Raw genomic sequence first — 25,269 nt, forward strand, 5'->3', positions numbered from 1 at the left:
ACAAATATCTGAAGCAAATACAGTAAAATATTAAGATGGACAAAGCTAGGTGGTGAGTTGAAGAGTGTTTTTATATTTTTTTCTCAATTACTGAAACACTTCATATTTTTTAAAAAAAGTAAATTTATAAATGTGATATACAGTGTGAAGGCATTCAAGTAAATTTAAAAAACAAAAAACCAGACTTATGTTGAGAGGTGCATATACATGTGTGTCAAAATACAAGAATGAATTGGAAGGATATATTCTAAATTCAAAATAGTGACTGGATAAGAGATGGTGACAGGGATTATTATTTTATTCTTGTTACTTCTATGTAATTTCTAAATTTTTAAAATAAAAATTATAATTACTAAGGTACAAAATGTTTGAAAAGATAGAAAAATTGTTAGCTGCCATTGCCTCTGAGGGAGTGTGATATTGTTAATGGTGGAGATTTTTTCTTTTTCATGTGACATCCTTCCATAGTGTTTGAATTTTTATAGCAGTTAAACTTAAATTAAGGAGGAAAATTTTTTAAATACATAAATGAGAAGAGTTACAATGTAGTGCCAAGTTGGATGATTTCAAAAGTAAGGAGCTAGAAATCATCTTTTCCAAATACTCCTTTTTTTGAGCTGTGGAGACCAGAGCAAGAGAAGAAGAATTACTCTTGGTAAACATTTCCACCCCTGCTTGCTTGTGGAATTGGTTCTCGTTGCTCCCGGTCTATAGGTTTGGTAAATGTAGTTTGTGATACTGAAACAATGGATGGACCCCATTCACATCACCGGTAGAGTCCTGAGTAACACTCCTGCAGCTATGCTCCTGCGCCCTCTAGTGGTTGGAGGACCTTCCTCAGGGCCACTGGGTGTGTGTAGAGGGGGATTTGAGAAGAGGCTGGTACATCCTTTCACCTAATTCGCTGTACTCTTTTGTTTTATGTCCAGCTTCCTCAAATAAAATTTTCTTCGAAGAAAGGGTTCTGCAGCTCAAAAAAGCAAGTGACAGAAAAACCACTGGTGCAGAGTAATTCATACATTTGATCTGACCTTAATCTGGATAATATTCAAACTAGGAAGGACCTAGATTATCTGGTCGAACACCCTCATCCTAGGCAGAGACAGGTAAAATGAATATAGCCCAGGTCTGTTGCTAGGGAGGCACAGTTTCCTAACACCGCTGTACACGGTCTTCATCCTGGTTTTCTGTGTTGTTTGTCTTTTTTTTTTTTTTAAAGATTTTATTTATTTATTTGAGAGAGAGAATGAGAGCCAGAGAGCACGAGAGGGAAGAGGGTCAGAGGGAGAAGCAGACTCCCCGCTGAGCAGGGACCCCGATGTGGGACTCGATCCCGGGACTCCAGGATCATGACCTGAGCCGAAGGCAGTCGCTTAACCAACTGAGCCACCCAGGCGCCCTGTGTTGTTTGTCTTAACTGAATTCAAAGCAGAGCCGTCCGGACTGTCCTTAGACTCCACACTTTGTGCAACAAGCTTACAGGAAAACTAGGTGCATTAGCAGAAGATGTAAAGTGGTGGTGATTGAACTGAACTTTGGTTTGATTTAGTAATCCTCAAGAAACCCCCAGAGGGGAAAATAGTCCCCTGTATATGTTTCTATACCTTGGCTCCCCTCCCTTTCTAAAAGGCGTAAATCTCCCCTGAAATGCCTCCCTAGCATTCAGAGCAATAAAGAGGTCACATTATAACTCCATAAATCTCCCGGGCTGGCCGGCTGGCTGCTGCAGTTCCAGGAGGTGAAAGGGAAGTTGTTTCCTCTCGACAGCCGCTGGGCTTGAAGGAAAAGCCTTTTCCCTCCAGACCCATTGTCTTGGTCCCTGAGGGAGCTGGTCTGGCAATTTGTTCAGTATTTCCTTTCTATCCTGCCAGCCTATAACAAGCCGGACAGGGGTTTCAGAGTCCAGCGGGCCCAGACTAGCCTGGTTTAAGTCTACTCAAATGGCCCTGAGAGAGGGTCTGGCCAAAGCTCCCACTCAGTCTTCCTAATTATAATACAAGGAATGAGGTCTAAACAGGCAGTGTGCATGGGTATAATCGAGCATTAGAAGCCAAGCCAGATCCAGGGGGCGGGGCTGGAGCCTGAGTCTGCCTGTGGAAGCCTGTCTGGGGACCCATTGAGACAGGAACCAGGGCACTGTGCGGGAAGACAGTGGGTCAGTGAGACCGAGAACCCACTTGGAAAATGGGAGGCGATAAGATGCTTTTATGGGAAATCAGAAAATGGAACCTGGCCTATAAAGAACCTGCTCTAAATTAAAAATAATGCTACATGAAACAGTGGTGATGTTAACAGCTTGTTTATTTACTTATTTATTTTACATACAAAAGGATTATTTATTGCAAATAGGAAATAAATTAACATAGTTCAGTATTCAAGTGATTCACAAGACTCTAAGAACAAAAGCATCCCTGAGCCACCGGGATGTTTCCCTGGAAGCAATCAATATTATCAGCTTTTTGTCTGTCCTTCTGCAGGAATTTATTATATATGCAAACAAATGTGTGTATAGACTCTTCTTTTGTGAGAGGGTATCGTGTGTACTGTTCTGTACCTTCCTGCTCATATTTCACAGCATATTTTGGAAAGGATTCCATATTAGTGTATGAAATATCTTTATTCTTTATGGCTACATAGTGTACTTTAATTGAGTTAACCATTTCCATATTGATTAACATATAAGTCGTTTCTCAATCCCCTGCTATTGCAAAAAAAAAAACAACAAAAAAACCCACAATGAATATTCTCATATGTGAGCCATCTTACACAAGTGCAAGTGCATCTGTAGGATGAATTCCTGGAAATGGAATTTCTAGATCACATGGCCCATGCTTTTGCTAAGATACTGTCCAATTGCCACCAACTCCCCCCCGCCCCAGCCCCAGGCTGTACCATGTCACACCATCAATGCGGGGACTGCTTGTTTCTGCACACCCCCACTCCCAGGGCACATTTAAATGACTGACTGACGCAGGTTGGCGGGAGGCCTAGAGAGGGACATTGACCCGCCCCAGTGACTTGGAGGATGCAGGACCAGTGTTGGACTTTGTCCGCAGTGTGATTGGCCAGGCAGCTTTTGATAAGCTCATCATGTACATCCCTGCACTTTCTGGTCCTATACCTTGGAAAGAGCCTTTCTCTTTCCTTCTGTGGGATGGGAAGAGTAGTTGGTACCATAGTGGATACTTGAGCCCCAAGGGGCTGACCCTGTGGGAGGAGAGGCACTTGGTTTTGGAATGAGAGGGTCCCAGGGAATTGAAGACATTAAATAGACATCTCCAATCCTCTAATTCTTAGGCAGAGATGCTTTTTTAAAATGCAGTTTTTTATAAGTTATTTTGTAACAGCTTTTTATTAGTAGGTACTTTACGTTCTATAAAGTTCACTTATTTAAAGTGTACTCTTCAGGGGCGCCTGGCTGGCTCAGTCCGTAAAGCATGTGACTTGATCATGGGATCATGGGTTCAAGCCCCATATGGGGTGTGGAGCATACTTAAAAAGTAAAATAAAGTGTACTACACAGGGAATTTTAGTATATTCACGGAGTTGTGCATTCATCTCCCAAGCAATTGTAGAAACATGCTCATCACTCCAAAGAGAAGCTCGTACCTAGTAACAGCACTTCCAGTCCCTCCCCCCGCCCCTGGCAACCACTCCGAATGCCCCGTCTGTGGATTTGCCCATTCTGGATATTTCATATAAATGGAACCACACACTCAGTGGTCTCTTGGTGTTACTGTTAACTGTCCATTTCTCTCCAAGCTTCGGGCCTTTGCCCTGCTGTTCCCAGTGCCTCTAATGCGCCTCCCCAGATGCAGAAATGCTTGTTTAATTAATTGCTTCATTAATGAATTTAAACTGCGTTACAAGAAGAGAAAATCTTAACATAGTCCACATAATTGTCATTTTAAAAATCAACTCAAATTTTCCTTTTTTTTTTTTTTTTTTTACTGCATCTCAGTTTTCTTACTCATTTCCCTATCCATGGGCCTTTGGGTTGTTTCCAGTATTTTGCCATGAACATCTTAAAAGTAAACCTTTTTCTCTTTCTCTTTTTTTGGGGGGGGCGATGCCTTTGATTATACCAATGTATTATTAGAGCAGTTTTGTCACTGCGTCATGGAGTTCTTTTCCGTATCTCTCCAACCATCTGTTATATATAATTGTATATACACACATTATATACATATGAGAAACCTCTGGCCCTGTGTAATTAACTCTCAATTGAGTTATTACGTGTGTCCAGGAGCATGGCCAGGCTGTCAAGCAGAGCCTTCAGATTTATACCATTCTACTGTCTTGTTAGATACTTTAGGATGCTGGATTTTGTTGAAATCTGATCGGTCAATGTGCAGTGAGTTTCTGTTGTATGCCCAGCGCTGCAGATAGAGTGATTCAGCCTAAGAGCAGCGTGGTGCTGGGGAGGGCAAGGATCAGGTCAGAGAAGGTTCTGGAATCTCACGTGAGTCACTCACCTTCTCTGGACCTTGGTTTCTTCCCCTGAATGTTCATGGAATCACCCAAACATCACTTCCAGTTTTTAAGACTCTGGGCCACCTGCCCTCCAGGAGACTTAATGGAGACCTAAAGGAGATGAGTCATCCCAGGGGGAACAATGATTAGGGGATGTTCAGAGCTAACCAATGGTCATAGTCACTGAACAAGGCAGGGTCCAGAGAAGGGAGGATACAGTTTGCGCTCAGTACCCAGATTCCAAAAAGTGGCAGACATTTTCAATTGCTGATGCCCAGTGAGGGCTCTCTTGGCTGGAGCTGAGCCTAAGGCCAGACCCAGGGAGCTGAAGCCAACCAGAACTCAGGGAGCTGTGAGATATCAGCAGCCAACTAGGGAGCCCAGCATTTAGAGTGATTTTACACGCCTCTTTCCTTGCATTCTGCATGCACTCTGTCTGCGAGGCAGTAAATCAGCCCAGTAATAAGTCACTTGGTGACACTGGGGAGAAATGAGTGTAGGGACTACGGTGGGAATAAGTGTCAGAGTTGGAGGTCTCACAGCCAACATTCTGCTGAGAGTGGCCACACATCCTGATTTTAAATCTGTTGTCCCAGAGTAATTAGTGATCAGCTCCTCTCCTTCAGAAGTGTCCCATTCTGGAGGACGAATCAGACATGGCCTCCTAGTCAGACCTGGCAGAAAAGAGGAAAGCCAGTGTGGTTCCAGGTTTAAGAGGGTCGGTGTGTGGGGGCGGGCTTCAGGACCCCATGCCCGCTGGACACGGCAGCCTGTAGAGACTCAGGCTCTTGCACACTAACTGGTCTTAGCTTACACTTCGTGGGCCTCTTCCCGAGGTCCCGCAGGGAAGACTCTAGACTTCTCATTCACTGGATGGTAATGGGCAGAAGGCAGGGAGAGTGAAGCCCAGAGAGAGAAGCCCAGAGGAGACAACTGGGCAAAACAGTGTTTGTAAAAACATTTACTGTTAGAAGGACAAAAATAACAACTTTAGGGAAAGTTTTACAAATAGAAGTGATAACACAACACAATCTTTGAGTATTCCCTTCTTTGCTTTGTTCTTTTGGCTCCTTTAAAGATGGTATCCCAGCCCATGGATCACAGGTGATGACCCTCTCCTGGGAGTGTATGAGTGTTTAATTTCCAGATCTGGCAAACGAAGTCATATTGTCAGTACCTAACATCATAGAACTTTTAATAGCAATGTGGCTATCTCTGTCATTAATGGATTTAACTTTGTACGATGCCGAAAGCCCAGGACCTAATCATCGCTGAGGATCAACCTCGAATAGCAAAACACCAAGAATTTCTCCTGGGGCTAGTGAGTGACCCTGCATTTTGTGGGGAAATCTTTATGCTGCAATTATATTCTCACATGTAGGGATTCTCGAAGGTCTCAAAATCTAATCACAAAAATGAAGGCTAGGGAGCACTTCTCAGTTTGGTGTGCTGAAGAGCATTGAAACAGATGTGCTTTCCGCCGCTTCTGTGATCAGATGAGCTGGGAAAACAGAGCACCCATGGGTCCTGGACTTTTTGAGCCCCTGCTGCTAACATGGGATATTGTGACCTTAAACTGTCTTCCATATTCTGATTTTTGAACTGTTCATGTTGACACTATCCACTGCTGGGGGAAAGGGTTGGGTCCCCAACAGGATGGTGAAGTCAGGAGCTGGAGCTCGTGGGATTCTGGGCCCACGGTTAAGAGACTGGTCAGTGAGTGTGGGTTTCCAGTCCCGGCTCTGCGGTTGATTCAGCAAGATCTTCTCTGAGCCACGTTAACCACATTAACATTCTTCCATTGCCTGCCCTCTGGGCCGGCCTCCCACTCTGCCCCCGCTAGGAGGCCAGACCAGGTAGGACCAGAGGCAGATATTCGGGGGCTTGGAGATCTGCAAGGGAGGGGCAGTTGTCACAGAAAGGAAAGACAGATGGTTGACTCTTTCCATAGTCCCTTCAGTGACGGGGCATCAGTCACCTGGTGGAGCCTTCATCTCATCTTTCCCTTGGAATTTGTCATTTCTCTTAGCGTGTTAGGGGCTATTAGTTCTTGGCAATGTGCTGTAAATATTTTTCTCCAGTCTCATTTGTTCTCTCACCTCCTCCTTTTGCTTTCTCGTTCTTTCTCTCTTCCTCCCTTCTTGTTTTTGGTGCTTTTTTCCTTTCTCTCAGAATGTTCTTGCTGCTTTGTGGGGTGTTCTTTTTTTTTGAACCTGAGTCACATTCTTTAACTTTCCTTCCAAGTCCGAAGCCAGGCTCCTAGATGAATGCCAGTGGTGTGTGTGTGTGTGTGTGTGTGTGTGTGTGTGTGTGTGTGTGTGTGTGTGTGTGTGTGTGTGTGAAGGTGAAAGTTTATTTCCAGTGCAGTGACAATATTCACCTGGAGAAAAGTTTAAAGGTCTCTCATACTATTCAGTGACTATTAAGAAATGTAGCATGCTAAACGTTTCATGTAGATTATTGTCCGTTTGTTGTCTGTAAGATGCTGAAAGTGTTCCGCACCCCACGGCACCGCGGTCAGAATGGAACGGACAACCCCCGTGAGGCGCTGCCATGTTGTCCCTCCGCGCTCAGAAGCGGAGGCCCTGGGCTTCGCTGGGCCGCTCTGGCCAGGCCTGGCGGGAGCCGCTTCTGTTCAGTGGCTGCAGGAGCTTTCAGATTCGGTGCGCTGACCCCTGCCAGCCCGATGCTGCCTGAGCTGTGTCCGCCTTCCTCTTGGCAGCCCCCTGTCACAGGCCAAGCCTGACAAAGCCCAGAAGACAGAAGGCTTAGGCTGCCAGAAAAACCTCAGGATTTGTTTGCTCCTCATGCCCCAGCCCTAGGCGCCAGCCCGGAGGACTGAGCCAGGGCTGTCAGGAAATCCAGGCACAGTCTCTGGTGAACTTTGGATGGGACACAGGGCTGGGGTTCGGCAAGGGACATATGCGTGGGGCTTGGGACTTTGTTCCTGAGGCCCCTTTGGCTCTGGGGAGGTCTCTGGGCAGGTACCTCCTCTCTCTTTGCCGAGGCCTTGGATCCCCACTGGCCTCTGTTTCGGAGCATTGAATAGCTGCCCAGAGCATGGGTAATTTCCACTGTGTTCACGTGTCTTCTCTCCCCAAATGGATTGTAGCGTGGTCTAGGGCAACTGAAGATGTGCAGCTAAGGGTGGAGGGGTTGGGGTGCGTGATAGAGCCCAGGAGCCATTGCAGTTTGTCACATTTCATATAATTCTTTGTTTTGGGTTGTGTATCCCCAGCTAGACCAAAACAACTTTGAGCAGGGATTTTTGCCCCAGTTTTGTCTGATATATCTCTATGCCCAGCACTTGCTACAGGGGCCAGGAGAGCAGACACATGACAAATGTTTGGGCTTCAGTGCCCCCCACAGAAATAGTGGTGGGGGCCCGAGGTCAGATAGTGTCAGGAGGGTGAAGGGTGAAGGTGAAGCAGGGGGCTCAACATGGGCTCTGGCCCAAGACCCAGCTTTCCCTAGCAAGAGCAAGCCACTCAAAAGACGGAAGGCCTGAGGGGCACTTCCAGGGCCGAGCAGAACCAGGCTCTGTGGCATCCACCCGTTGGGCTGGAATTCACACCGGCGACGTCCCCAGGTGGGCAGACAAATCCAGCTCTCAGGCAGTGCCCAACACACGTTGCCAACCATGAACCTGGCCCCTGATTCCTTCCCCTTCTTCCTCCTACTTTTCTCCTCTCCTTCTTCCTCCTTTCCTTCTCCCAGTGTAGCTGGGGCGCAGGGGTGCAAAAGCACCTGGCTCCGGGGCCCTACACAGGCCGGGTTCAGCCACTCCCCACTGACAAAATCCAAAGGCAGAGTTTTGAGGCGAAGCAAGAAAGGGATTTATTTTGGTGAGGCTAATACTGGGAAACAGGGAACTAGCGTCCCAAAGGCTGTCTTCACAGCCTGGAACATACTCTCAGGTTTAGGTAAGGAAAATGGGCGGGGGGCAGACATGGGTGGGTGCGTGCAAGTAGGCAGTGAGAGTCAAACCCATCACTGTCCTGGAGTCCAGCAGGAGCAGGGTCTTGCTGGCTCAGGGTAGTCCTCCTTAAGAAAGGGGATAGTTTTGATTCCCAGCAGGGGATGCTTTGCCCTTAGGGTCTTCTGCCTGAGCCCAGAGACACGCTGGAAAAAAGAACCCAACTAAAGAGTTTGAGGTCAAAATGGAGGCAGCCGAACTCCTCCTCCGTCACCAGCCCTGACTTGCTTGTTAGCCCTGCCTGTGGGTGGGTTCCCCAAGATGGATGGAGCAGGTCAGGGGAGAGGTCGGAGTCTTTGCCTTTGATTGCGTCACTTCTCTGTGGGGAAGTCAGGGGTGGGATCCTTCAACCTCCTGGCCCACATTTTTCTTTTCAGGCACTTGGGTAGAAGTAATCTGCCATAATTCCTAGGAACATCCCTATGAAATCGGATGCCTCAGAAATCAGGCTGAGTTTGCTTCCCTCTTTAAGAACAGTGTTTTCCTAAGTGGTTCATGGATGGAGGTGAGGCGTTTGATCCCCATTCCTGGGGATGGGGTTAGGGCCTAATTCATTTTGTGTGTCTGATTGCTAAATATCAGTAACTACAATTTCCCGTGAGCAGTAGCCTTGTGGCGCCTCACAGGTATAGACTATCAGCCGGGCTGCCAGTTCCTTCTCAGCCTGCAAGTCTCCAAGTTGGCCAAGTCCGAGAGACACAATTCACAATTCTGAGCACGGCCCCCCCTCGCCCCTGTGCTTGGTGAAAAGGTCAGATTCCCAAATCTCCTAGCTCTTTTATCTATTCCCTCCCCCTGCGAAAACTCAGCACCAAGCTTTGTCCCTGGTCTTCCCACTCCCTCCGCACCCCTCCAAACCTAACAATAATCCATCACTCTTATCTCATTTGGTGTTTACAAAGCACTTTACAGCCATTGTTGTGAGTTTTTCCTCTTATTTGCAAAGTACTTTACAACTATTATTACAAGTCTTTCCTCCAATGCGGTGTAATGCTGACCCATTTCCGAGAGAGTTGGATTGCCACTGCCTTCTAAGTGGTTGGACCAATGGCCGTGATGCCCAGCACTGGAGAGGTGGGACTTTCATAAGTGAAGGTCACAGCTGTGCCCTTAGAAATCAGGCTGAGAAACTGGCTTCAGGCCACTGCCCACTTGCCCTTTGGGAAGTTCCACTCAGCGCCTTTCTAATGAAGGCATAAGTTACCAGGGTTCACCCCACCAGATGTTTGTGCTGGTATGGGGCTCACTGCCTATCAGCTCCCACTTCTGGCAGGGTGGCTGCTAAGCAGCAGGGTTTGAACTTCGTTCTCTCCTTTCTTCAGCCCAAGGTAGGGGTGTGTGTGGTGTGTGTGTGTGTGTGTGTGTGTGTGTGTGTAAGTGGACTGGGGAGCTGCTTAAGGTGATCAAAAGTCTTTCTGTTTTTGTTTTAATTTTTCATCAGATTTTTTAAAAAACAGGCAACTATGGCATTCCAGAATGGCATTTTTAATAAAGAAAAGTCCACATTACAATAACTAGCCTAACAAAAACTTCTTCCTTCTCAGTGTCTTACCTGCCCTCAGGGTGGTCTGGCAGTTCATGTGTTGCACTTTTCATTTAACGTTTGGGGTGAACATTTTCCTCGATTGTTACAGTGCTTTGTAATAAGCATTTAAACTTTTGTAGCCTGTTTTTGAGTAGGTTGGATGGCAAGACTTTCTGGTAGAAAACATGGAAACTTCTGTAGATTTGGAGGGTTAGTGGATTGTAGAGAGACTTGGTGCAATCTGACAGGGTGCCTTGAGGAAGCATGGCCTTGACCTCCTATCCCGTTTCTTCTTTGGCTACTGTTATTAACACCTGACCCTTCAATCTGGGTCTGACTTCTGCACTTCCCACGCTAGACAAGAAGTATCTGCCATCCAAATCCCATCTTGGTTAAGGTATGTTCTGAAAATGAGTTGAGCAATATTGTTAACTCATTATTGGTATTTTGGCCCAATTTGCCCACCTCAGTTATCAGCCTTCTGAGAATGTTTCCCTCTTAGCTTCTGGGACATCTATCAGAGTGCTTAAATAGCAGATGCTCAGTAAATGTTTGTCGGTGACAAATACATATTTGCCAACCTCCAGTGCCTTTCCCTGGCCAGTAAAATAATTGCCTTGAGTGTAACCTATTCTGTGAGGCAAGTGTGAAGGAGTTTCTAAGGCAAATCTTTGTGTTGGGGTTTCAGTTAAGGCCAGTAAGTAACAGAGAAAACTGTAATTGCCCAGATGGCTCCTTCGGTGAGATTCTGCCCCTTCATATAAAATCAGAAGTGTGAAGAGATGAGATCTCCCCTCCAAAAGAGAGGACCAGATTATGAGATTTTTGTCTCTGGAGGCTTCTTTAGGTAAACCAGAACATGGGAAAGAGGCCGGTTTGCTTTATTTATTTATTTTTTAGGTTTTTTTAAAAAGGATTTATTTATTTGAGATTGAGAGAGAGAGTGCACAAGCAGGGAGGAGGGGCAGAGGGAGAAGCAGACTCCCCACTGAGCAGGGAAGCCCTATGTGGGACTCAATCCCAGGACCGAAAGGCAGATGCATAACGGACTGAGCCACCCAGCCACCCCCAGTTTACTATCTTTAAAGGGAGGAGAGTGTGATTCTTTATCTGTGAGAGCTACGTACTGGAATATTTATGAATGAAATGGTAGGATGTCTGGGATTTCCTTCAATTATACAGGATGGAGGAAAGAGGGTGGAGAGAGAGAGACATGGGACAAGACTGGCCACAAATTGTTGGAAGCTGGATGATGATTAAATAAGAGTTCACGGGGCGCTGGGTGGCTCAGTCGTTAAGTGTCTGCCTTCGGCTCAGGTCGTGATCCCTGGGTCCTGGGATCGAGCCCCGCATCGGGCTCCCTGCTCCGCGGGAAGCCTGCTTCTCCCTCTCCCACTCCCCCTGCTTGTGTTCCCTCTCTCAGTCTCTCTCTGTCAAATAAATAAATAAAATCTTTTAAAAAAATGAGTTCATTCTGTCCACTTTTGAGCGTGTTTAAATCTTTCCATTAAAAAAAAAAGAATAAGCGGGTCGCATTAGGTTTGGACTGGGAACATGATCCGAAACAGTCCTCCATCCCCAAGCATGGTTTAGGCTAGAATGCCGTGTATTGGTTCAATTTTGAAGCTCTAGTGCCATCTAGTGTTCGCTGCAAACCCCCAACCAAAGGCCGACATTGCAAGCGCCTCTCCTTGCTCCAGAGTCCTTCTGTGAACTCCCCTGGCCTCAGGGGAAGGCCTTAGCTGAGGGAACGGGGTTGACCGGCCCAGGACAAGGGCAGCACTTGCGGGTCTGGAGGTGGAGGTGGCGTGTGGGCGCATTCCTTGCCTCACCCAGGCGTGGGGAAGCAAACTGGGATGGGAGTTGTCCTTTTGTGTGCGGCTCTGAAAGCAGGTGACCTTGCGGGAGGGTTCTCGGTGTGACCCAGGTGCAAAAATAGCCTCTCTTGTGACCGGTGTGTGCTCAGCTCCCTGGCCTGAGCAAATAGCCCCTCACACCTGCACATTGTTGACTCGGTGTGGACACACAGCTACTTGTTTGCAGGTGCAAATGACTGTTTGTATGCCCAGAGTTGAGGGGAGGGCCCCCCACCATCCTCTTCTTCAGCTCACGTTCCCTTAGAGCAAGTAGCTGGGCCACAGAACTAGCAGAATGTGTGACCTTAAAACCCAGTGCTAAGTCCCGGTAGAGGGAGAGCTCTTAAAACCCCTCCTCTCCAGATATCCCCCACCCCGTTACAAGAGAAGAATCCACTCTTGCCTCTGGTGGTAGGACGAGAACAATCTGAACACCAGGGTAGCTGCATTTAGGGACAGAAAATCTGGATAGGATATAAAATATTTTTCAGGCTAGGAAGCAGGGTACATGGAGTCAGGGAGACTTCTGGAATTCTCAGCCAGGTTTTATACAGATCATGAGAATAAGAAACTTGGCCCAGCCTATATCAGCAGGGCAACTGAAATGGGCATAAGTGAAATTTGTCAATTGTAAAATCCTATAGACTTGGGCAATAGAGGTGGTGGGGAGCGGGGCTGGGGGTGGTGAGCGAGTGCAGGAGACTGAGTGGTGGCAATGTGCCCACGGAAGTGTGAGTGACTCTAAGTCACAGTTGCTTACAATATGGACCTGTATTTTATGTACCAATAAGCAGGAAAAAGTGTCAAACTGTGATACAGTGTATCATACAGATATATTGAAATGGCAAAAATGAACGAAAATGGATCACAGCCCTTTTTGCAGGGCAGTTTGAAAATTTCAAAAACTTTCCAAAAATGTAGTCCCTTTGGTTCAGTAATTCTACTCCTAGGGGAGTATCCTAAGGAATAGGCAGAAATGCTAAGATTTGTGCACAAAATGAGCAGTATTTACAAAACGGGAATCAGAAACCAGGTAGGGATTAAGTAAAAGTTTAATGATAATGAGGATGGCACATTTATAAGACGGGATACCATACTATGCTAAAATGAGTTTATGAAGAATTTCTAATGTGGGAAAAATGCCTTGGTATTATGTGAAAAAAATAGGTTCAAAATTATATAGCTTGACCTTGACTAGGCAAAGTATATGTCAATATATAAAATATTGCAAAGGATATAATAGAACAAAATGTTAACTGGTGATCTTGAAGTCACAGGATTACATATGATTTGTATTTTCTTCACACATTTTATTTTCTAATTTCCCTGGAGTAAATCTTTTTTTTTGTTTGTTTGATTTTGTATTTGTATTGAAAGGGAAAAAGAATCTCAGTTTTAAAGGGAAAAAAAGAGAGGAGGAAGGTCTGGGCAGAATTCAGTGCTGGGTGAGAACCTCAGGGCCACCGGTTCTGAAAGAGAGAGAGGGACTAAAACGCAGGCTGCTGGTGGTCGCTGCCCAAGTCTTTCTTTCCTTGTGACCTGGGTCTTGTGCTCTGTGTGCGATGCCCAGGAGTAGGAATGTCCACTTCCCGACAGTCCTGTGAGCCGAGCCGAGTCAGGAAAAGGGAGGCAGCCCGAGCTGATCCATCTTTTACTCCTTTCAGGGAAAAGGCATTATTTCCTTGGCCTCTGGATTCTCCAAGGTAAGGTTTCTGGGCACAAACCGAAAGAATTAATCCTCTGTCTTACTTTTCACCCAGTAGATATGTTTGATGACTTCTCGGAAGGCAGAGAGTGTGTCAACTGTGGGGCCATGTCCACCCCGCTCTGGAGGCGCGACGGGACGGGGCACTACCTTTGCAATGCCTGTGGCCTCTACCACAAGATGAACGGCATCAACCGGCCCCTCATCAAGCCCCAGCGCCGGCTGGTAAGCAAGTGCGCCAACTGCTCAAGTCCACCCTTCTCACCTGGCTTCGGGGCTCACGCTTTGATTCTGAATTCCCAGGTTCTGAATTTTGGACTTCAGGTCATTTTTTTTTTCATTTTTTAAAAAAAGATTTAATTTATTGACAGAGAATGAGAGAGAGAGAGCGCACAAGCGGGGAGAGCAGCAGAGGGAGAGGGAGAAGCAGACTTCCTGCTGCCTGGGACCCCGGCATCATGACCTGAGCCATAAGCAGACGCTTAACTGACTGAGCCACCCAAGCGCCCCTCAAGCCATCTTTAAAAAGATGGTGTTTGTGGAGGGGTTGGGTGGCTGGGTGGCAACACAGTAATATCTCATATCTTTAGAGTTAGCTCCAGCTGCAAGGATGTTCCAGACCATTTAGTTTAACCCCTTCATTATGCAGAAGTGAAAAGTGAGGCTCAACAAAGCTAACCTCGCCCACGGTCATAGGGATACCGAGTGTCCTGTCTAGAATCAGAGTCCAGGCTTCCCGGTTCCCAGTCCAGCCTTGCCTTGGACAGCTCCTGTTTTCACCTCAACCCCAGGAGGACGGGGGACTCTTCCGTAACCCTGTTTTCAGCTGATTGGTTAATAAAACCTGAAGCGCAGCGGGCAGATTAAGCAGTGTGTGTTGGGCCCTAAGGCCGGGAAAGAGTACAAAAAGGGGTTTTTGGCTCTCTGCTCCGTGGTCTTTTCTAGTATGATTTGATTTTGACCAACACAAATTAGCTTTCGTGTATATTAGGGAGGGAGGAACGGAGCGGTTAAACCCTGACGTTTACCTTTCTTGGGATCCTAAGGCCCATCCATCCTTTGAAGACACTTGAATACGATAATTCTTCCCCCAGCGCCCTTCCCCGACCCGAAGCCCCCATTTATTCTCCTTTTGAGGAAAGCTCTTCTGCTCCCAGGGCCCTCTGTCTGGTGAATGATTGATATGCCACTGATTCCAGTGAGGACTAGAGTCCACTCTACTCCCCCTGCCACCGAAGTCTTTGTTCTCATCCCCCCTCCGCCCCCCCCCCCCCAGTGGCTTAGGTGAGGGGAGAATCAGCGCCTCGGCTGCTCCGAGGTTCTCCTTCGGGGCTCTTACCGCTGACCCTGCCACCCATTCAGGGCTGGCCAGGCCCTTGGCGCTCCCCGTGAGGGAAAAGCAGCAGCGCCTGCCTTCGGCTTGGACTCCAAGGGTCTGTCTTCTCTGTTGTAGTCTGCCTCCCGCCGAGTGGGCCTGTCCTGTGCCAACTGCCAGACCACTACGACCACGCTGTGGCGCCGCAACGCCGAGGGTGAGCCGGTGTGCAATGCCTGTGGCCTCTACATGAAGCTCCATGGCGTAAGTAGCCGCCCTGCCCCCGGCCCCACGCACTGGCGTGTTCCCCCCCCACACAACCCCACCCACCGCCCAGCATTCTGTCCTTCCACTCTGACTCGCTTGCAAACTCAATGTCATTGTTTCCTTCTTAGCAAAGACACTTGGATTTGGAAGGGATCTTAGAGGCTGCCGTAACAAAACCCCACGGCCCGGGTGGCTTGTAAACAACAGACATTCATTTCCACATTCCTAGAGGCTGGGAGTCCCAGCTCAGGTGCTGGCGTGGTCAAATGCTGGTGTGGATTTGGGGGAATACTCTCATCTGTTATTGATTTGCATGTGACGTACTGCAAGTATTCACTAAGAAATTAACCCGACACTACTTTTTTTTTTTTTAAGATTTTGTTTATTTATTTGACAGATAGAGAGAGAGCACAAGCCAGGGGAGTAGCAGGCAGAGAGAGAGGGAGAAGCAGGCTCCCTGATGCGGGGCTCGATCCCAGGACTCTGAGATATCATGACCTGAGCCGAAGGCAGACACTCAACTGAGTGAGCCACCCAGGTGCCCCTGGCCGTACTTATTAAGGATAAACACACATATCTTTTGATTTAGCAGCTCTGCTTTTGGGAAACTAGCCAGTAAAACAATAAAAGAATCAGTACGTAATGATGTTTGAGCTATTTATTGCTGCAGTATTTGTAGTGGCAAAAACTAGAAACCATCACAAAGCCCCGTAAAGGAATGGTTGAGTAAATTATGGCAGTAGTATGATGTGGAATATTGTGCAGAAATTTAAAAAATACTAAGTTAGAGCCATGTATCTTGCCCTGGAGTAACAAAAAAGCACATTGCGAAGTAATACACATAGTATGACCCCATACTATGGGGGTGAGGGTGTGTTAAATACACGCACAGATATAGATGGATGGATGGATGAATACACATGTACATACGTGTATAGATCTGTATGTGTGCATACACGTTTGAGAACGTTTTCCAAATGTAAGAAACGTAACAGGCTGGTCCTCCAATTGCCTCCTGGGGACAGAATTGATGGGAGAGGGGTGGGAGGGGCAGTACTACCTTAGTCTTCATGAATCTTTTCATGTCTTCTTTCTTTATCTTTTTATTAGTTCTTTAATTTTAATTCCAGTGTAGCTAACATACAGTGTTATTTTAGTTTCAGGTGTACAATACAGTGATTCAACAATTCTTTTTTTTTTTTTTTTTTTGAGGGAGAGGAGGGTGCAGAGGGAAAGGGAGAGAGAGTCTTAAGCAGAATTGGTGCTGAGCATGGAGCCCGATAGAGGGCTCGATCTCACAACCCTAAGATCATGACTTGAGCCAAAGCCAAGAGTCAGGCACTTAATCAACTGTGCCACCCAGGTGCCCCAGTGATCCAACAGTTTTGTACATTATTCGGGTGCTCATCGTGAGAAATGTACCATATTTTCTTGTTAGTGAGAAAAAAAAAAGCCAAAAATATAGTTAAGAACATTCATAAGAAAACATACTTCTTTCTGCAGAAAAGTGTATCAAGGATGTTTGTTGAATCACCATGATAGAGAAAATGGAGAAAAAAAACCTTCAGTAGGGAAATGGTTAAAGAAACTCTTGTTCCTCAATAGGGGAATGGTAGAAGAAATGGAGAAAGGAATATCATGCAGGTTTTAAAAAGATTGTGTCCTCGGGACGCCTGGGTGGCTCACTCAGTTAAGCGTCTGCCTCCAGCTCAGGTCATGATCCCAGAGTCCTGGGATCGAGTCCCACACTGGGCTCCCTGCCCAGTGGGAAGCCTGCTTCTCCCTCTGCTTGTTGCTCCCCCGGCTTGTGCATTCTCTCTCTCTCTGTCTCTCTCTGACAAATAAATAAAATCTTTAAAAAAATTTATATCCTCAAAAAATTAAAAAATAGAATTAGCATATGACCCTGCAATCCCACTTCTGGGCATAGATCCAAAAAGAATTGAAATCAGAGCCTTGAACAGAAATGTGTGTCCTCATGTCCACAGCAGCATTCTTCACAATAGCTAAAGGTGAAAGCAACCCAAGTGTCCACAGTTGGCTAAGCAAAATGTGGTCTGTCCATGCAATGGAATACCATTCAGCCTTTAAAAGGAAGTAAATTCTTTTTGTTGTTGTTGTTTCATTTATTTATTTTTGAGAGAGAGCAAGAGAGATAGAGCACGAGCCGGGGGGAGGGCCAGAGGGAGAAGCAGACTCTCCACTGAGCAGGGACCCCAATGTGGGACTCGATCCCAGGACCCTGGGATCATGACCTGAACTGAAGGTGGACGCTTAACCGACTGAGCCACTCAGGCGCCCTGAAAGGAAGTAAATTTTGACACATAGTACCAGATAGATGAACCTTGAAGTCATTATGCTAAGTGAAAGAAGTCAAATCATACAAGAAGGACAAGTCTCATATGATTCTACTTACTTGAGGTACCCAGACTAATCAAACTCATAGAGACAGAAAGTAGAATGGGGGCTGCCAGGGGCTGGCAGAGGGGGAAATAGGGAGTTCATGGTTAACGGGTACAGAGTTTCAGTTTTGCAAGATGAGAAGTGTTCTGGAGACGGATGGTGGTGATGGTTGCACAACAATGTGAATATACTTAACACGACTGGAAAGGGTTAAGATGATAAATTTTATGTTATGTGTATTTTACTACAAATTTTTTTAAAGAAGTACTGAGCTTGGTGGGGAAAAACATGAGGGCTATATTCTTCTGAGGTCAGGATGGGCTTCAAGTGGGCCAAGGCAGGGTGGGGGGCTGGCGGGAGGAGAGGACACTTCCCTCCAAAGGTGGAAATACTGATCTAGAAGGCAGGTTCAAGTTCACCTAATCTGCTGCACCTCTCTCTTAACCATTCCATGTTTAATCTCTGAAGTGGTAATTACTTGTCTTTCAGTATTTCAAGCATGGCCGTTATGAGTCCCATACAGGAGACAAGCACAGATCAGGAGCTAAAAGATTTGGTTGGCCTGAACTAAGAGAAACCAGATGCGGGGAAGGCACACTATTTAAAAATACTAGAAAGGTGATCCAACAAGCCTCCTCCCCAGACCCTTGTCTAGGCACCTGTGAATGGTTCAAGAGCATGACACCTGATAGTCACTACTTGTTTATGCGAAGTCAGTGCAATAAAAGTGTTGTCCATGGACTGTTTATCTCTGGACCTGGCCACAGGGCAGTCTCCCCAACATGATCTCTTTTTGCTCCCCACCCCCCCCACGGAAAGACTGCGGTTGGCTCCAACCAGACTTAATGCAATGCTGAGCTGCTCTAGGTAGAGTGACTTGATGTCTCAATTCACTGGGGCTGTCCCAGCCTCCGCCTATTTTCTTAGCATAATTATTAATAGCACCCCCTTTTCACTTTCATAGTATCCTGATTTTGCTGATACACTAAAGGCTTTTGCAAATACTGTTCCTGCTGCCTGAAATGCCTGCCCCTTGTCTACTCGACAACCTCCCACAACTTAGGCATCACCTCCTGAGTGAAGCCTTCATTGATATGGTCACGTGCCACTTCCCCTCCTCCCCAGCTGGGGACACAGTTTAGTGTTTCTTCTCCGTTCTCCCAGATCACTTATGAGTCTGGTTGTTTCCTGCTTGTCTGTCTTTCCCAGTCAACTGAAGCTCTGGAGGGAAGGAATGGTGCCTTTAAGCCTCCCATTTCTCCAGGGTGAGTGTAACAAACAGCACGTAGTATAGGATCTCAATACATACTTGATTTCTTTCTCAGCAGGCGTGCCAGGGGCTGATTCACCTAATCCCAGCCCCAAGGTTTGTGGAGGAATTGCTTAGATGTTGCCTTCTCATAGTATGTGTGCATGTTTAAATACTGTAGCAGATCACATACAAGTGGAAAACCATATATATTGACTTGTAATCCTCTAGGTCCCAAGGCCTCTTGCAATGCGGAAAGAGGGGATTCAAACCAGAAAACGGAAGCCCAAGAATCTTAATAAATCTAAGACACCGGCAGGTGAGGAAAAGAACTGTGTGTAACTATAGGACAACTCAGTGGCCCTTGGAGTATGTGAAAATCAGGTATTCTTAGTTAGGTGGGCCAGCCCAGGCTACGGAGGCATGATAGCATTGTCCAGCCCCAGCTATTCAGGACAGAATGATAACCCAGGGAAAAGTAGCATCACCACGCAACATTTGGGGAGCTTTTGAAGCAGGCTCAATTCAAGGTGCATGATCACTGTCAGTTGCAAAGGCCACAGGGGGCCAGCTGGACCGGATGGGGGCCAGAAGGAGAACTACTCATCCCTCCATCTTCGGTGCTGCAGCCGGCCACTCTAGAGCTCAGTTCCTCTCTATTCTCCTTGAGATAACTGGGATCTAGGAGGATCTCATTAGTCCTGTTCACAACAGCTTGATTTGTAAGCCAGTGTATAGTTAACATCAGGTAGTACTTAGCATTTTAGAAAGCTGCTTTACCATTAGTAGCTCATTGGTCCTTGAAGACCCCCATGTGACCCATTATCCCCATTTTACTCCTGAGCAAACTGAGGCACAGAGAGGTTAGTGACTTAACTAGAGTCACACAGCGGTGAGGGGGTAGACCTGGAATAAAAACCCAAGTTTTTACACTTCCGGGTCCATATTCTGTCCATGTGCCACTTTGCCTTCTCAGTTTCTAGATGAAGAATGAGGACAACTCATGCTCCTATCAAGAGCACTCCCTCCTCAGTACTGCTACCAAATTAAAGATTTCATGGGAACATGCTGCCATTGCAGAGGAAATAAATCAGCTGATCCGATGGAAAGTTTATCTTTTAATCTAAGGCATGAAAAACAGACAAATTTCCCCTTTCCACTACCAAGAACATGACCAAAGTTCTCCGTTCCCAGATTCCACAACGGCTTACCCCTGCTGGCAGTATGTCTCGTTAGAATTTTCTGTGTCTTACACCAATGGTCCTCAGCCTTTCTGCCTGTGTCCACACTGTTTTATAAGTACAGCACCTTCCCCTGGGGAACTTCATCTCCTTACATGTTGTGGTGACAGGGAGAGCAAGCATTTGGTTCAGTCTGAAATTCCAAATCCAGGGAGCTGCCTCTGGCAGTGAAACCTAATCTGAACAGACTCCAGCTATTTATAGTCTTTATTTGTCCCATGTGTGAAGATTCACATGTTTTGCTGCAGAACCATGAGTGTATTTAATTATGGGGTGTTGTCTCAGGCTCCACTGGAAGTACCCTAACATACAGTATCAAAATCCAAACACTTTTGAATCCTGAAACACACGTGGTCTCAAGGATTTGGAATAAGGGGTGGTGAGCCCATCACTTGAAAAACTTCCCTTGAAATTCTGGTATTTTCATGTGTCCCATTCTGAGAACCGTTGTTGCCCGGCACTGATGAAGGACGCTGCTTCACTCCCCAGCAAATCTAAATAAAGCGGTTAGCATAGACCTACCCTGGCTGTCTCCAAGGACCGCCATCCATTTGCCCCTGCCCGTGGCCTGGGTGGCCTGACTCTGCCTCATTCCAGGTCCCTCGGGCGGTGAGAGCCTGCCTCCCACCAGCAGCGCATCCAGCAACTCCAGCAACGCCGTCACCAGCAGCAGCGAAGAGATGCGCCCCATCAAGACAGAGCCCGGGCTGTCGTCCCACTACGGGCACAGCAGCTCCATGTCCCAGGTACACTCCCCAGGTGGGGAGATGGGACCGCCTGGGGGACGGTGGTACACTGCCAAGGACCAGGTGGCTGGGTCAGCCCTGGAACACGGAGGCTGTAGCCGGGCCTCAGCAGGTCGCAGCAGGAGCTGCTTGGTGCCCCTGGGGCCCCGCCCGAGGCTAGGGGCTTGTCTGCATAAGGGTCTGTTTCAGCACATCGGATCAAGTTACAATGATTGGGGCACACAGCGGTGACACACAAATGTTCAGTAGCTTCTCCATGCCGGGGCCTTCGGACACAGGTTGTGGGGAAGGACACATTAGGGCACAACCACAACCCGAGTCGGACTGTGTGCATTGAGGGATGGCGGTACGACTATAGCAGGCTGTGGAAGGTGGCGCGTGGGCTTTCTAGGCAAGTCTGTCTCCTAAGTGAGAGGTGCTTTGGCCTTGACCTTGAAGGATGGATAGATTTTTTTTTTTTTTAAGACTTTATTTATTAGAGAGAGAAGGCGCGCAAGAGAGAGCACAAGTGGGGGTGCCGAGGGAGAAGCAGACTCCCTGCTGAGTAGGGAGCCCGATGTGGGGCTCGATCCCAGGACCCTGGGACCGTGACCTGACCTGAAGGCGGACACTTAACCTACTGAGCCACCCAGGCGCCCCCCAGGATGGATAGATTTTAACAGGAGGAGGGGGAGGAAGAGGACCCTCCTGGCATGAGCAAAGGTGTGGACACTAGAGGGCAGGGTGGGTGGGCACAGGGGATTGGTGAGGAGGTCACAGGCAGGGTGCCATTTAATGAGGGTCAACTACAGCTTCAGCTTCAAACATGTGTCCAGAAGACAGGTTAGCAGTACTGTCATTTCCCTCTTTCGAATATGATGGTATTCCTACTCCCCAACCCCTTCCCTCTTGGGTTCCCCTATTTGGGATTGGGATAGTCCCACACTTGGTTACAGTTTCCTGTTAATTCTGATCTGTTTTCCGCATGCGCTTGAGGGAGGCTGTATCCTAAAGAGCCTTTTACTGTCAGGGTAAAGAGGCTGGTCCCATAGAACCAGGAGAGCCAGGAGCCTCTTCTGGGCATGGAGATCCAGTGGTGATAAGACCATAGAAAATGTCTCATGTAACTTATCAGAGCCTTCGGAGAAGCCACAGTATCCACACACCTACTGGGTCCCAGTGCTCAGAAGAAGTGAATGAATCACATAGACCCTTCACGTCCCACCCACAGCACAGGGGTTAGGAAGAACGGAGACAAGGGCTACTTCTCCTGCCCTTGTCCTTGGGCCCTCTCCCCTCATCCCTTTCCTAGGGCTGGGAACTAGCTTAGGGACATCTGTGTCATGGGGCTCCCCTCCCCAGCCCAGACCCCCTGTTCCTGAGCCCCCCAGGAGTGATTCCATTGAGCTCATCTTGCGCTTTTTGCTTTCAGACGTTCTCAGTTAGTGCGATGTCTGGCCATGGGCCCTCCATCCACCCAGTCCTCTCGGCCCTGAAGCTCTCCCCGCAAGGCTATGCATCTTCCGTCAGCCAGTCACCGCAGGCCAGCTCCAAGCAGGACCCTTGGAATAGCCTGGCCTTGGCTGACAGTCATGGGGACATAATCACTGCATAATGTCACCTCCTTCCCTCCTCATATTCCTGCACGGACTTGGGACTTGGAGGACAGCAGAGATGAGGGTCTGGGCTCCTGGGAGCCAGCCCGCTCTGTTGGGGAATGACTCCAGAAGAACAACTGGGAAGAAACTTGAAATTGACAATTTGGTTAGGGGAAGTGGGTGTTGGATTTTATCGGATGCCTTTTCAAGGGTGGGCTACTGGAAAGAGCCCAAACTCTGATCTGGAAGAACCCACCCTTCACTATGAGCACATTTAAGTCCCTTCTGTGGAGTAAGAGACTTGTTTCTTGTTTTCCACCCCACCCCTCCCGCACAAGAGATGAGATGTCCTCCCCTACCCTTCCACCACGGTCGCCTAAGATGGTGGTTTTCCCATGGTGTTCCCAGCACTGGGGATCTGAGGGTGGGGGGAGGGGTCAAGGCGCTGGGGTCTCTGGTCCAGCCTGAACCAGGGCACCTGTTTGACACGCATGTGGATGCGACAAGCCCCTCCGGGCCGCTGCTGCCCCTGTCCGGCACTCCCCCTTCAGGCTTGGCCCACCCCTGCATTCCTCAGTACCGAATCTTGACCCCAGAAACGTTGAGTTTAGCCCCGATGTTACTGAATGCTTCATGGGGAGATGGAGGAGAGGGCCGCTTCACCCACTGCAGGGTGTGCCTTTGGCAAAATCACAACTTGGCAACTTCGCCTCTCCCAAGTTCGTTTCCCCGGCCCACGGCTCAAACCTCCACTCCTTCTCCTCACCCTGCAAGGCCTCTGAAAATAAAAAGCCCTTCCACTGCTGAGTGATTCAGCTCTGCCTTCGGCTTGAACAGGTCTCTCCCTCTGCAGAACAAGAGCTCGGCAGTTTAGCCACACAGCAGTCTCCCCCACAACTGTCCCCCAATCCTTCATCCACCCTATCACATACAGGCGGGTCCCGAGTATGTACAAAAAGGTTCTGTTGCTAAAGCAGGTTTGACAAACACTCATCTAGGACTTGAGATCCTTCTGGAGAGCGTGTCTGGTGGACACCGTCCCCGGGGTGGGCAGAGGCTTTCCGTGGATTCTGGCTCGCTTGCACTTGGATCTCGCGGACGCTGCTCTTGTTCTGCGGAGCTGGGCCTCTTAGGCAGACAGCAGGCTGAGTTCATCCAAGGGGTGGTGAGCAGCGGCACCTGCATCCTTTCCCCAGCAGAAGTCTCTTGTGCCAGAGGCAGAAAGCTAGGGACGTCGCAACATCACTTCAAAGCAAACAAACACAACAAAACCAAACTCAGACGCAAAGATGATGACCGATAAGAGAAGACACCGAGGGTGGGCCCTGAGGGAGTCTCCGGCTCTGTGCTCTTCTGGAATTGGCCTTCTTTTCTCCATGTTGCTGTTTCTGCCCGTGATGCTGGGGCTCACAGAGACTCCTCCTTCCTGGTCCTCATCAGCAGCAGAGCTCTAGATGACTGTGGCCTTCCTACATCCTCCCCCCAGATGCCCAGCTCCCGACCCCCAAATCCTACTGGCTGTAGCAGTGAATATTTTTAAACCAAGATTCTGTTTTAATCATCATTTACATTGCTTTCTTCCACGAAGGCCACCCTCGTGTACCTTCCCTAACCCACGAACCTGTTAACATTGTCTTAAGGTGAAATGGCTGTAAAATCAGTATTTAACTAATAAATTTATCTGTACTCCTCTTTTCCTTCTCCTCCCTCAGAGGTCAGTACTGGGAGGTTCGATGCTGCCCTTTGCAAGTCAGTCTTGAGCCACGGAGGCCCCTTCGCCAGTCTGCTCACAGGCAGCATAAAGTCGTGTTCTCCTTTCCATCGTTTATGGCAGCTGCCCAGGACTTCCTCTGTATGTGATGGTGGCTAGTGAAAAGAACACTCATCCCAACCCTGCTACTGGGTAGTTTGCAACCTTGCCGGGTAACCTCTAGGCTTTGGTTTCCTAAGAGATGGTTGGGCCAGCCGTTAACTAAAGTTCCTAAGGCCCAACAATTGTTGCCTGATGAAGGGAGCCATTTCTAGAGCTTTCCTCGGGACTGGCAGGGGTGGGGCATGAGGCAGAGCACAGGGCAGTGGTCCGTCCAGCCCATGTAGTTTAAGATCACCCTGACTTGTCCTTGCCCTCTTCCATTTCTTTATGGTTTGATCCAAAGAAGCTTCTAGAGAGGAGATGAAAACTTCTTTATCCATTTGTCTTCACCTACTTGGGCGACAGAATTGCTTAATTGCTTCCTTGTAAAGGTGGGCTGGGAGTGGGGGCGGGGGTCCCAAGGCACCTGTGGGACGGGACCCAGACAAGCAAACCTGCCCCCATTCAGAACTGTTGGTGGTGGCTGCCTCTTGCACTCAACTGGCTTTTGCCAAACCCACGGGCAACTGGTGGCTTTGACCTTTCACAGCACCCCTAATGTTTCTGAGCAGGTAAGGGGAAAGAAAACTAGGACAATATTTTATGTAAAATCAGAAAAGGTTTTAAATTTGCTAAGGAATAGTTAAACCTACTAAGTAGATGTAGATACCACCCAGAAGGACGCATAGCGGATGACTAACAACTACGAGTAACAAGAGATTCAGAAACATGAATAAAACCTACCAAGATTTATGCTGGCCTTGGGGAGTGCATGTTTTCTGATGATGAAGTCTTTGCTGAAGACATTTGCCACTTCCCTTTTAGGAATGGCTTTCAGAACAGAATGACCTACACCACCAGATCAACCTCGTTCCTTAAAGAGTCATAACTTGGCGCTTCCCCCCCAGATGGTATATGGAAGCCTGATTCAGCCTCCCTGCTCTCCAGACTTGGTGGCTTCCCCAGATTGCATCCATCCTCAGGGGAGGTCAAGTTGCTACCAATCAGGATATTCTATTTTTTTTTTTTTTTTAAGATTTTATTTATTTACCTGACAGAGAGAGACACAGTGAGAGAGGGAACA

The 25,269-nt window shown here is 47.8% G+C and overlaps 1 protein-coding gene across 3 annotated transcripts in view; it reads left to right on the top strand.

The window, feature by feature from the left end:
• The window catches only part of GATA4 (GATA binding protein 4), a 46,250-nt gene extending 23,900 nt beyond the window's left edge, over nt 1-22,350 (top strand). Inside the window, exons 2-6 of one of the 3 annotated variants that reach the window (XM_028114405.1) lie at nt 13,591-13,760; nt 14,989-15,114; nt 19,001-19,088; nt 20,608-20,756; nt 22,168-22,350. In XM_028114405.1, coding sequence (XP_027970206.1) covers nt 13,591-13,760; nt 14,989-15,114; nt 19,001-19,088; nt 20,608-20,756; nt 22,168-22,350 — 716 coding nt within the window. Of the gene's footprint in view, nt 1-13,590; nt 13,761-14,988; nt 15,115-19,000; nt 19,089-20,607; nt 20,757-22,167 lie in introns of those variants that run through there. The other 2 variants (XM_028114406.2, XM_088019446.1) reach the window with 2 other exon arrangements.
• The last annotated feature ends 2,919 nt before the right edge of the window (nt 22,351-25,269 follow it).

This window comes from Eumetopias jubatus, unplaced genomic scaffold (genome assembly GCF_037043125.1).
Source record: "Eumetopias jubatus isolate StellerSeaLion01/CBP00866 unplaced genomic scaffold, mEumJub1_p1.0 scaffold_2, whole genome shotgun sequence".
Taxonomy (NCBI): Eukaryota; Metazoa; Chordata; class Mammalia; order Carnivora; family Otariidae; genus Eumetopias; species Eumetopias jubatus.